The sequence below is a fragment of the Strix aluco genome, chromosome 9, assembly GCF_031877795.1.
Source record: "Strix aluco isolate bStrAlu1 chromosome 9, bStrAlu1.hap1, whole genome shotgun sequence".
NCBI lineage: Eukaryota > Metazoa > Chordata > Aves > Strigiformes > Strigidae > Strix > Strix aluco.
This window is the reverse complement of record NC_133939.1, coordinates 11871155-11884185: the sequence shown is the minus strand read 5'-3', so window position 1 is coordinate 11884185 and position 13031 is coordinate 11871155. Positions and strand designations below refer to the sequence as shown.

The window sequence follows — 13031 nt, the reverse complement described above, 5'->3', positions numbered from 1 at the left end:
CATTTGAAAAGAAAAGTCATACACCATCATATGTCTTGGATGATTACTTCTGGCTGAATTACAGAGAGTGCATGGGAGGTTTATGTTTAAATAATGCATAATGCTTGGGGAGCTTTTTGTGCATTCTAACTGGAGTTACTGCTGTGGTAGAGAGGTGTGTTATTTCTTTTCTAAAATCTTAGTTATCAAAGGTGTGGTCCAGACAAGTATAGCCTAAAACTACTTTGAATACAGGGCTTTTTTACTGTTTGCACGAGAGGAAACATCCTGTATGAAGTGGCTAAATAATTTAAGGCTCTTTTCTATAATTGTAGCACATCTGTGACTCTCAAACACTTCTGTCTTCATAATCTGTGCATTCATAATCTGTACTATTCATGTAAAATGTGGTAAATGGCTAAGGCTTTTTGTGCCTTGTTCTTGTATATGCCTATGTTTACAGTCTGTTCTTAATAATCATGACACTAAACTGTTATTCTTCCTAGGCTTTAGTTTGTCCTGGTTTAATTTGAGGAAAGCATCTTATCTTTGTTCCTAGCTATTCTGCATATTAAAAATTGTCCATATGCAAAATTAATTCTGAAGTGCTGGTTGTTGCAAACTGACAAAAGAGCAGAAGATCCTGTGAGTGTACAGTCACAGCACTGGCTCAGAGGGTTGCACTCCTACCAGTGTAGAGAAATGCTTTTCTGACACCTAAAGCTATTGTAGCTGATGCTTAAAAAAGTATCTTTTCCAATGATCTAGTATTCTGATCTTTAACATAATTAATCAAATTATATCTCTGTGTATGGGTAACATAGAAAAAGATGACCGAAAGTTTTGGTTTTTTTAAAAAAAAAAAAGTCTTAACTACTGACTTTTAGTAGTTAAATGCTGTAAAGTTAGAAAGGCTAAATTACTCAGATGTCTGATGATGCTGTCCCATAAATTAAATAATCCCAGGAAAAGATTAAAAAAAATGTGACTTTTGTCAAAGTTCTGAACAATAAAGAAAACTTCTGTAGGCTCAAAACTACTCCTTGTCCTTTTTGGTGGTTTGCTTAAGGATGTTCTGTTGAGGCATTTACAGATAGAAGTATGGAGAAAATAGTGCATTGTTTATTAAGAATAGGATCAGTTCTATAATGGCATCTTGTACTTGTAAAATAGATTAAAAGTTTTTGTTTAACCTCACACTTAGAGTAACAGAAATGTTAGAGGAATCTTGCATTTTCCGTGTCTCTTTCCAAGAGCAGTTCTCTGTTAAACGTTAATGTAAACTTGTATTGAGAGAATCAATGGTGGATGCTAGAGTTCAGAAGAGGGGGATTTTACCTACTGAAACTTTGTTCATGAAATCTGTTAACTTTTATAAAAATGAAAATGTGCAGAATAGATTTCAGTAAAGGACAACACTCAGTTCAGGGAGTGCTTCTGAGGAGCCAAACCCAAATTTTGAATTGCTTCAATCCTTGAACAGAATTGCTGTTTGATGTCCACATCTGCTGACTATCTCTCTATAAAAAAGTTACCTTCTTGTAGTAGTCCAGTCATACTGGTTAATTAAGAATAGATGAAGAGACTAGGTAGAGGCAGTGTATTTTTTCAGATGTTTTTACAAATAGTTTTCAAGCTTGGAAAGCAAAAGTTTTTATTTTTGGTGTGGCACAGTTAAGAGCTATATTTATGCTTTGTGCTTGTTTAATTGCTAGATGAAAGTTGTGGTCCCTCAGCATTTTTATTAGAAAGAAACCAAACACTTTAAAGAAAACAATTATTCAACTTTTCAACAAGAAAACATAGTACTGTGTACTGTCTTTATAGCCTGTTTAACTGTAAATAAAATGGTAGGTGCAAACATGATCAATACAAGATACGAGCATGCAAGCAAGTTATTCTGAAGTATGCTTGGTTTTGAATTTGGCTTGTAGTTACAGTCACCAGGTTCTGACTGCTTGATGAAGGCAGTAGTAAGTCAGGTAGTTTACTCTGTATCACTGACAGGAGTCAGCTGTCTTGAACTACCTTGTTTTTATTACAGGTAAGGACATGCCAAAACTTGTCTTTGCCCGTGTATTGACATCATTATTAAAGTATAATACATGTAGAATTGAATTTAAAAATACCATTGAGTAAAAAGTACTGAAACCTTTAATCTTAATTCAAGCATTTAATTCTTGCACATTCTGGTACTTCATTGATTTCCCCATTTCTTGTCCTTCGGCAGTCTTGTAGCTTGATGTGGACTCTCTTCCTTCACACTTCTTGAGCTTAGTCTGTTACTTCTTCGCACAAATGTTGAAGAAGGGGTTTTTTTTTAAAAAAAAAGACACACAAAGCTTCGTTTACAGCTCTCTAAACCATCTGATGATAAGCAACATCACTTGGGTTAGAATAAAAAAAATCTTGACATTTACAAGGTAGTACTTTTAAAGTTCCCTTCATTTTTATGAACACTTCATAGTCGAGTGAAATCTAAACAATGACATGCAACATCAGATACATTCTATAAATTGTGTGTGTGTGACAAAGGAATTGATTGATTTGCTGGCTAAACCCAGTACCATTTTGTTGGTTTTTCTGTGCAGCGTACATGAGAGATTGAGATGTAAAGCACTGTCCTAAACTTAAAATAGGCTGAAACATGCTGGTTGGGGGAGATACTAGACCATCACTGAAAAGAAAGAGATGCTTGTGACATTCTCATGTCCTGTAAGATTTCTTGATCTTGCCTAACATTTCTGTTGACTGTCTGTTGCTGACATGCCAGAATGCCTTATGACATGGTGGTCTTTGCTGATACAACTAGTGGAATTTGGTAGCGACGGTGCATACTATTTCAGAATAAAATAAAGGCAGGCATGCAAGAAGGCCTTTGGTAAGGGGGGCACAGAGCCAGTTACTGTGGTAGTGTTGTTAAGAGCAGAAGGGATTGTATGGGGTGCTGGTGCAGAAGGTGTGGGTGAAGGAAGCATGTCTACTCTGGGCTTTATAAAGGTATGGCCAGCTTTAACATTTGCTATCATGGTGTCCCAGAGAGAAGGGGAGAGAGAAGGTGGGAATCTCCTACAGGGTGTTTGAAATTATTTCTGTAACTTCTATGAAATAGGGAGGAATGACATGAGGAGTTGTGTTGGAGACAAATTAATTAGTGAGCATTAGGGTGTACACTAAGCCTGACTGACAACGTATGAAGTGTTATCTCCCTTTATCTTTCCTTAATGATCTTTTAAGATGATCTTGTGCAAGTCTGCAATTATATGGAGGGCAGAAGGATGTGAGGGAATTGCCAGAAAGTAAATGCAATTCAGAATCATCAGTGTTGTTCAGTGTTTTTTGTCTTTCAGCAAAAGGATAGCAGCTGCAGGGGTGAACAGACATTTCTGTTAAAGTCATTGTTAATCTGTTAATTTAGTTGGAACTCTAAAATTTTAGATTATCATTTTGACTACTTGGACTTCTGTATAAGATGAAGAAATTCTGTAATAAAAGTTCTGAGACGTTGAGGTCTTAGTTCAGAAAGTGCCATTCTATACTGCTGCTTCTCACAGAAAGTTCTGGCTGTCCTTACAGTAGTGGAAATTACATAATTGAACTATTTGTGCTGCTGTGTCAGGCCAAACACTGTAAGAGAGAAAATGCTAGGCCATAAGTCTGCTTTGTGTACACTTAATAGTGAGTTACTTAAAGGTATTGAAAGCTTATGCCAACAAACTGTTCTTAAGAGATTGGTGGGGGAGGGTGCTATATTTCCTTAAGAGCTATATCCAGTGTAAAGTACAGTTGAGCCTGAAGTTATATACAAGATTTCATCCTTGCAAATAGAAGAGCTTACACAGATTATGAAGCTGCTAATTTATTTTTGAGACTGTATATGGACAGTCCTATTTAAGCTGGATATGTCTGCCAATTTCCTGTGTAACTGCAAAGATTGTCATACAAATCACTACAAGCTCAGCTAATTGAAAGTAACATTCTGCTGATAAAAATCTTTGAAATCGAAATTTTCTTAAGGCTTTGGAAGAGCAGCAGCTGTGTCTCTGAAGGGCTTCCTTCTCTATAGAAGAGTGTGGATGTCCAGGTTTTTTTACCACAAGTAATTTATTCCACCACAGTAGTTTGACTGTGCCTTTTCATGGCTAAGATGTTTTGTGTGTTATTGGAGTTTTCCTCTAACACTGTTGTATTCATGGCCCATACAGCGAACATGTTCAATGCTTATTAACTAGACAGCTGTTGTAAGCAATAATTTGGTTGGCTTTTGTAGCAACTAAAAGAATGGCTTCCCAAATCTGTCTGCAGTTTAAAATAAATTTAGGAGAATGTCATTGAGAAGCTTCACAGACAGTCTTTTAGAGTAGTTTTGTTGTGCATTCCTGGATTTAAAACACGTTTCCAGAAAGCCACATGACATACAGTATGGAGCAGAGGTGGCACAGATCTGACCGTTCCCATGTCTGCTTTGGAAGCAAGTTGTCATTGCTACCTCATGGCAAAGCACCTCCTTTTGCTACCAGTTAGTATGTGGTTTGGCCCTGGCTGGTCTAGTAGGATTATTGTGATGGATGTGTGTAATTATAAAGACACACTGCCACCATGTTGTTTAAAAAAAAATAAAAATTAAAAAAAAAAATCTTTGATTCTTGAAGAGTTCTGTCATGGCCTCGTATGCTTGGGTAAAACTGATCAGTCCCTACCCTGGTTATCTGTGCTTATAAACTAATCATGTTTTTAGTTTTGCTTTGGTAGATTTTACCAGTGTGGGTGATCTAACAAATACTCTTTCCCCTGTTTTTCCATATTGACTAAAGAAGTGGAAGCAATCATGTCAGTTTGTTTCTCTTGTTCTGGGAGATTCTGCATGCTCACTAGGAGTACAGCTGGTGAAGTTTTTAATGCATATTTACATTTTAGCTAAAAGCTACGTAGATTGCATGACAACAGAGCACACGTTTGGGACACCAAAGGGTAAATGATGATCACTATCAGAAAGAATGAGTCAGCTAAGCAGTGCTGGTTGTGACTTACAACTTCATATTGTATTTTCCAAAAGCAAGGAGGAGAGGCCTTGCTCAGGTCTGAAAGTAGGTATTTGAAGACTCCAGAAGGCTTTGAACAACGTACAGGCATACCTCTATTACCTAGATTCAGTGACAAGGTGAATATTACAGGGATAAGTTTCCACAGCTTCTCAAGAAAAGACCATTGTGCTCATATGATATGCCATGCTATGTTTCCGAGTCGCTCATCTCAGTTTATGAAGTGTATATATAGTAGTGTGGCAGACTGAATTTTTTGTTGTGCTGGTTTTGCCTGATAACTTAAATGACAGAATGAAGTCTGTCAGGTGGTTGCATCTGATGTTGGTGCAGCTTGTGGCTGCTTGTTCTGTGCGCTTTGTTTTCCTGTTGGAATTCTCTATACTGAAATTTACACTATCACGCAAGTATAAATGCAAATCTGTAAATGTAAAAATGCATTCTGTTCAGTTACAACAGAGGGCAGAATGTATTCTGCATGTTACGTCAAAAGTCAATTCACATGTTTTGTTAACTTTGGAATGCTTTTTTTACATTCCCCTCAGGTTTCTCTTTTACATGAGTTTAAAGCGAGCACTGTAGTATATGCCTACTGCATGAAAATCAAAATATGAAGCTGGATGTTCTTTTTTATTGGTAGGCAGTTGCAGTGTGGAAAAGAAATAAAGCTTGAAGTTGATGGGACAAATGAATCAACTAGCAAATACATTCATAAAATCAATAATGACTTTGTTTTCCGGACTCATTTGTCAGTTATGGACTAGTGTAAGAGTCTGCTCTTTAACAAGCGATTGTTTCCTTTCAGATCTGTTGTTTGATGGAACTTTATGCTATTTTGGCATGTCTTTCTAAATGTCATCATGGCCAGTTTTCCACCTGTACTTGTTCCTGTTTGTAACATTTACCAGTACTACTTAATATTCTGAAATTACTTGTGATAGTAAAGTTAACATTAATTGAAACACTATAGTATAGGAAGTTAAACCTTTGAGGAGTTGTAAAAAAATATTTTTAACGTTTGAGATTTCAGATATTCCTTTGAAATTTAATATCCATATTTATTTTGTTGCTCTTGTTTTTTAGCCTGGTTTTTCTTACTTGTGTGAAGTCTTATTTTTCCACAGAAGTGAGATACGTCAGCGCCCAGGAAGAGCAAGAACTTGTTCATAATATTCAAGTTCATAGAGGAGCAAGTTGGGTTTTGTTTTTTTATTTTTCTGAAACAAAGCTTGTTAAGATTTAAATGATGCAGGAGAACCTGGCTTGGGTTTATGACAATATATTATTTTTTTTGCTTCAGGTGCGAGAAGATGTGTTAAACTCCTTGAATAACAACTTTCTACAAACACTAAACCAAGCATGGAATGATCATCAAACGGCAATGGTGATGATTAGAGACATTCTGATGTATATGGTGGGTATTCTGCTTTTCCACACATTTAGCTTGATGCAGTAAATTCTTTTGATATATGCAAACAAATGAACTCCTAAGTCTGTCCCTTATTTTGAATCCCCTGTGTACATGCAAGACTATTACGGGTGTGTGACAAATTATAATTGGATCTTCTTTCATGTTATCTCATTATCACTTGAAAAATGCATCTGAAAAATGGTTGAATTTTGAAGTTCTTAAAAAATAATCTGGTCAGACCCATTCTGGCATGTTATAGGCATTGCTTGCATGTTTTAGTTCATGTAGTGGTGGTTTCTTACTGTGGCAAGCCTCCTCAAAGTTCCAGTGTAGTTGTTCTTTAAGCTTAAGGGTTTGAAGAGGATAACTTTGCTTGGGTACAGTCTGTGTCCTTGAGTGTTAAATTCTAATAGAATCCTTTGCTGTTCATACAGAGCTTGGGTACAAGATTAAGCAGTGTACACAGATGAGAATGTGATCTTTGGTTGCATGATTGTAATTTTAAAAGAAAAAAGAAAAGCATTCCTTACCTGATAGCTAACGGAAAAGGCCTTTTTGGAAGAGAGAGGGGTTTTTTTGTGTCTGGGTTGTGTTGTGCTTTAGGTAGTTCGTATAAGTTTAAATTCCCAGAATGGTGAGCATGCTCTGAGGATGCAGAAGCTATTTTTGCAAAGCTTTTGCATAGCCAAAAGCTTTAACTTCAGAAAAAAATAAATACATGTTGAGACACTGTGGGGGTTTTATGTAAAATCCTTTTTTTCCAAAATACCATACCGAAGATAGTACTTTATGCGGTATTAGACGGTGAAGGACAGATAATGGTACCGTGCTTATTTTTGGTCAAAAAAGATGAGATTGTACCCTATCTGCTGAACAACTGGAGTTAAGATCTTACCATGTAGCTGTTAAAGATCTCATGCTATGAAATTGAACCTGTCTGTATTAGGCTGTGAAGAAATCCTACTTGGTTAATAAGCTACTAAAAGCTAAAGAATTTGGAGTAATTATTGCAGCCACATAGCTTAATTTTTTTATTATTTTTGAAAAATGGGTTTACTGGCTTTCATGTTGTGGGCTTTGTGGGGATTTTGTTTGCTGCTGTTTTTTTAAGTTGGGAAAGAACCACATATCTAAAGATAGAGGGCTGAATAAAATGCCTTCAGTGACACTTAATGATCTGTGTATCTTATCTTGCCAAAAGGAGGATTGAGAGATTATTTTGAAGATGTACTATCTTCGCTATGAGAAATCCTGGAATCTCTATAATCTGTTTATGAAGGACAAATACAAATCAATTCCTGCTAGCTGCACCTGGACAAATTCAAGAATAGTTAACAACTAGAATAATTTACCAAAGCTAGTGGTGAATTTTCAGAAACATTAGATGTATTATTTCCTTACAGGAGGTGCTGGATGCTCCAAGGTGCATAGGTGGTCAGAGTGGAAAATGCAGTGTTATCTGCTGCTCCTAAATACAATACATCTTTGATCCCTCAGTGTCAGAGAAAGCTGGCTTATCAACTGTTCCAGTTTTAGTGTATTGGCCAGTACATTGAGGACCAAGAAGTCCCCTCTTTGAGGAAGGGTTACATGCTTCAGTTAGCACTTTCGGGGGGAGATGAGAGCTGTTCCCTAAGTATTTTCTGTGCTCAGGAGAGCAGTGCCTTGACTTTTGTTTGAAGCTTGCAAATACTGTTAGAACAGCCAGCCAGCCTTCTCTTTTCCACCAAAACTCCAGAAGATGGAGACCTGCAGCATTCCTACAAGTGCAAATTGGACTTCATTGGGTTATATTTTAGATTCAGAACAGAATAATGAACAAATAAACTTGCATACCTCTAGAATATATAGTCTTTCATGTGCTGCTTGACAGTTCCGAATTATTTCATGTGGGTGTTCAGTTGAGTTCTCCACTTGACTAATTATTTGCCTCCTGTAGACTTTTTTCCCTGTACCCAAATGAGACTCAAAAGAACAGAAAATAGACATCTGCAATAAAATATATTTGTAGTATAACAGTAAAAATATAACAAATTTTTCTTTCAAAATGCTTATATAAACTTGTCAGACTTTAGGAGCACTGATGTCTGTCAGTTAAACATCTATAATGTAGCATGGTTTTTATTATTATAATTTTAATCTTCATCAGGTAGAACTATCTAATGCAAGGAGCTGATACAATGGTCAGACTCCTTCCTTTGACTTGGAGGGGCATAAAACAAATTGGCATTAGAAAATACATCCTTTGATTACAAATTAAAGTATAAGCTATGGTTTAAAATGGGACTAGTCTTAAAGATTTGCAGTTTCACCTTTGTCACTGGGATGTCTTGTTGAGTCAAACATAATTCTGTTTATTGGAAAGAGACTAAGAGCAGGAAACTTCTAGTCTTGGATATGTGTTCATTCAAAAGGCTTGAAAAAGCTGCTAGTACCACAGAATTATGAAGCAGAAGAACATCTGTCAAATATGAGACCAGACTGCTCTTCAAAGAAGCAATTTTCAAGAACTCCCTAAAATAAGGAATGATTTGTTCTTCTTTTATGTCATTGAGCCTGAATGAAACGTAGTTTTATAGTGATATGCTTATGTCAGAAGTTGTTTATACCTTTTTATTCAAGCATCGCTAATATAATTTACATAAAAAATACTTTGTCTTAAAAAAACAAACACTGTTGTCCTGGTTTTGGCTGGAATAAAGTTAATTTTCTTCCTAGCAGCTGCTGTAGTGCTGTGTTTTGGATTTAGGATGAGAATAATGTTGATAACACTGATGTTTTAGTTGTTGCTAAGCAGTGTTTATGCTAAGTCAAGGACTTTTCAGCTTCTCATACTGCCTGGCCAGGGGAGGCTGGGGTGCACAAGAAGCTGGGAGGGGACACAGCCAGGACGAGCCAAAGGGCTGTTCCATACCATACGGCATCATGCCCAGTACATAAACTGGGGGGAGCTGGCCAGGGGGCACCGCAGCTCGGGGATTGGCTGGGCATCCGTCAGCGGGTGGTGAGCAATTGCGTTGTGCATCACTTGTTTTGTATATTCTGTTAATATTTTTATTATTATTTTCCTTTCCTTTTCTGTTCTATTAAACTGTCTTTATCTCAAACCACGAGTTTTACTTTTTTTTTTCCTGATGCTTTTCCCCATCCCACTGAGGTGGGGGCAGTGAGTGAGCAACTGTGTGGTGCTTAGTTGCTGACCAGGGTTAAACCACAACAGTCCTTTTTGGCACCCAACGTGGGGCATGAAGGCTTGAGATAACAGATCTTACCAGAGCATGTTAAAACAAATTTGTTATAAGTATTCGTTATGTTTAATAGTTGCTGGTCACAATGTTGATTTATTGGTTTTTGGAGTTGTTGCGCTCATTCTTAGAGTTGTGTTATGTATCACCTTACTTGCCGTATATATTCCCTGTGCTGCTGCTTATCATCCCTGGGAATTGGATTAAGGTTGTCACTGCTGTACTGTGTGACGCTGGCTTACGGTATGATAAAATTATCGGTCGTGGGACTAATCTGGTATTTGTACTCAGCATTGCCCCTGGCCAGCTCCCCCCAGTTTATGTACTGGGCATGATGCCGTATGGTATGGAACAGCCCTTTGGCTCGTCCTGGCTGTGTCCCCTCCCAGCTTCTTGTGCACCCCAGCCTCCCCTGGCCAGGCAGTATGAGAAGCTGAAAAGTCCTTGACTTAGTATAAACACCGCTTAGTAACAACTAAAACATCAATGTGTTAACAACATTATTCTCATCCTAAATCCAAAACACAGCACTGTACCAGCTACTAGGAAGAAAATTGACTTTATTCCAGCTGAAACCAGGACAACCGTATAAACTCGGTCACCAGGCATTGTTAATTGATATTCTTGTGTTCCACCAGGAGAAGCATATGCAATTATAATATGTTTATAAATAAAGGATAACCCTATCCTTCTCTTATTTTGTAGGCCATCCCAATTACTTACCCATCAGTTTCAGGAAATGTACCTATTGTTACCCAACAAGCCACAGTCTGACGTCAGTGAAAGTAAAACATTTAACATCCTCTTGAATTCTGATCTTACTCTCTTAAATTCTTGCTTCAGCCTACTGATTGTACATCTTAAACTAAACTGTATCTGTTTGTTTTCCAGCTTACTTTCACCCATTAGCTCTCATGATCTAAGTCAAAAGGAACACCTCTCCAACCAACCTTAATCTCTTCCCTCTGTTTAATTTTGCCACTTCTAAAACAAAAATGAATTCAAATATATACCTTTCTAAAAAAGATCTGTTTTGTACAGTGGGGTTTGTGCATTGTTATGATACTTAATGACTAGAATACTCACTGTTTGAGGTTTATGGCAGGATTTCATTTTATGTGCAGAACCTCTTCCACAAGACACTTGTAAAGCTTGCCTTATAGTTGCATTTTAAAGAACAAGTGCATTACCTTGTCTTTTGTGTTGTGGTTGCTGTCTGGTAAAAGTCTTCAAGGTTTCAGGTCTGTTAATGTAGTTCTAGTGTGAGGTTTTGCAACCTGGAATTGTACAATAAAGTTAAATAGCTTTCTTGAGATATTCCAGTTTTCATAACTGAATTTCAGATTTACGTAGTTCCCCTGTATTTTTTAGTATACATGCACTAGCTCTTCTCCCTTTGTTTTACATGTTTAGACTACAGTAATGGATGCCAGAATAGATGTAATAATCTCTGTAAATTCATGGCACTGTCTGCAGCAAGCAGTGAGGTACCAGAGCAGTGAAGTCATGTCCTAAGTAGCGTCTTCACTAAGTCAAGTCATGAACTAAGACATGTTGAAGTAGTGAAGTAATGTACTGCATTTGGGCATGTCTGAAATTCAGTCTCATGACTGCAGCGTAGGTAAGCATACCTACAATAGGTTTTATTTAGCTACTGTACAGTAGCAGTGGAGGTGCAGTTGTTCGGTCTTTTCTTCAAGCTACATGAGCGTGAGTATTCTTGGAATGTCTTATAGAAACTGGGCTCAACTGGATTCTGTGGTGTCCCTGCTTTACTACTTGTCCTTGCTAAATTTAAAGCAATTTCAGGTATGCAAGCGCAGCAGTCACACCCTGGCTGCGTTATAGGCGTATGGGTAGTGCCAGTTAAACACTGTCAGAAGTGAACAATTACTCTTGCAAATACAGCTGTGTATTTTGCAGAGGGCAGAGCATTGCCTTCTCATCTGTGCGGTGCACAAAGCCCGTGTCTTGATTTAGGCCAGCACTGACAGAGTGGCTATGTGAGTGTTGACCTCGGGGCATATGACTGTCACTGTTCATGACTTACGCAAAACATAAGGGAGAAGTGTTGTTTTTATTTTCAGAACTAGGATCAAAGACACTTAATATATATATGCACAACGGTGTCTGAAGGCTGCGTCATCCAGGTAGTGAGTGCATCCTTGCAGAGATGGGCAAAATGTGACTGGTGATATTTTACAGTAGGTAACTTGCTTTTAGTTGAGATCAGAATTATTTTGCAGTGTAAGCAGCATTGTAGTTTAATTGCTGTCTGAAACTCCACCCTTGTCTCCTGAGAGTTACTCTTACCTTTAAGCACCTGCTGTTTCTCCCCGTGGGAAGTGATTGCTGTTCAGTAGCATGTAGCCTTGTCAGTCAAACCTGTTCCCAAATGGTCTTCCTGTCTCTAAGATTTTTTTTTTTTTTTTTTTTTCAGTCTGGGAGAGCTTCCAGTAAACAGTAAAAGTGATCTGTTACCACGGGGAAGCAAATCAGCAGTATAAAAGACAGTAATGCTGCTACTCTAATTTATTTGGGTGGAGTGGTCTGCCTTACTAAAGAGGCATTGCTGTTACACTGAGAAGAGTTTCTAGTGCAGTTACTATTTCATTTCATAATGGCAGTGTTTAGCACTGCCACAACAGAAGCTATGCAGATGAGTCATGACCATGGCTTTAATCCATTTTGATACCCTGCTGCCTGTGCTTCAGAGGCCTGAATATTCTTTGGAAATAACATATATATTATTTTCTCCTCAAGTTTTATAGTATATTAGACACTACTTTTAAATTTTCTTTCATCTCTTTAAAAGTGTATCTTAAGCTTGTCTTACATCACATTTACTTCTGTTCTTGATGCAAGGGTATAAATAAGTGAGTGAAATAAATAATCCTGTTTCTAAATAACAGAAAAAAGAGTAACGTATTCCAAAGATCTAGACCACCATGTATTGCTAAACTGACTTCATGAGACCAATTAGTAAAGTTTTTGTTTTGAGGCAGAGCTGAGCTTGCTTTATGAGCCTCAGAGTAGGCATATCTGACCTGCTCCCATCTAAATTAAGTATTGCCTGTCTGAAAGTAGCGAGTGGGAGATCATTCATGAATTGTGGAACCTGATGTTTCATTTTCCTCTGGTCATCAAGTGGTAATCTGGCATATAATTAGTATATTAATAATTTTGCCATGTAAATTCAGCTGCTAAAATTCCAAAGGGTGTGGTGTCTTGTACCTTCTGATTTTTTCTAATTGTGGAATTTATATAAACTTACCATTTTGAAATCTTTTTTTCATAATCTGAAGCATTATTTTTTGTTTTGTTTTTTTTAGTTTAGTGTTCTAGGTGTTTGAG

The 13031-nt window shown here is 37.3% G+C and overlaps 1 protein-coding gene across 1 annotated transcript in view; it reads left to right on the top strand.

The window, feature by feature from the left end:
• CUL3 (cullin 3) overlaps positions 1-13031 on the top strand; it is a 59510-nt gene that overhangs the window by 20858 nt on the left and 25621 nt on the right. The window contains exon 3 of the mRNA XM_074833702.1: positions 6322-6435. Within this exon, the coding sequence (XP_074689803.1) occupies positions 6322-6435 (114 nt within the window). The remainder of the gene's footprint in view (positions 1-6321; positions 6436-13031) is intronic.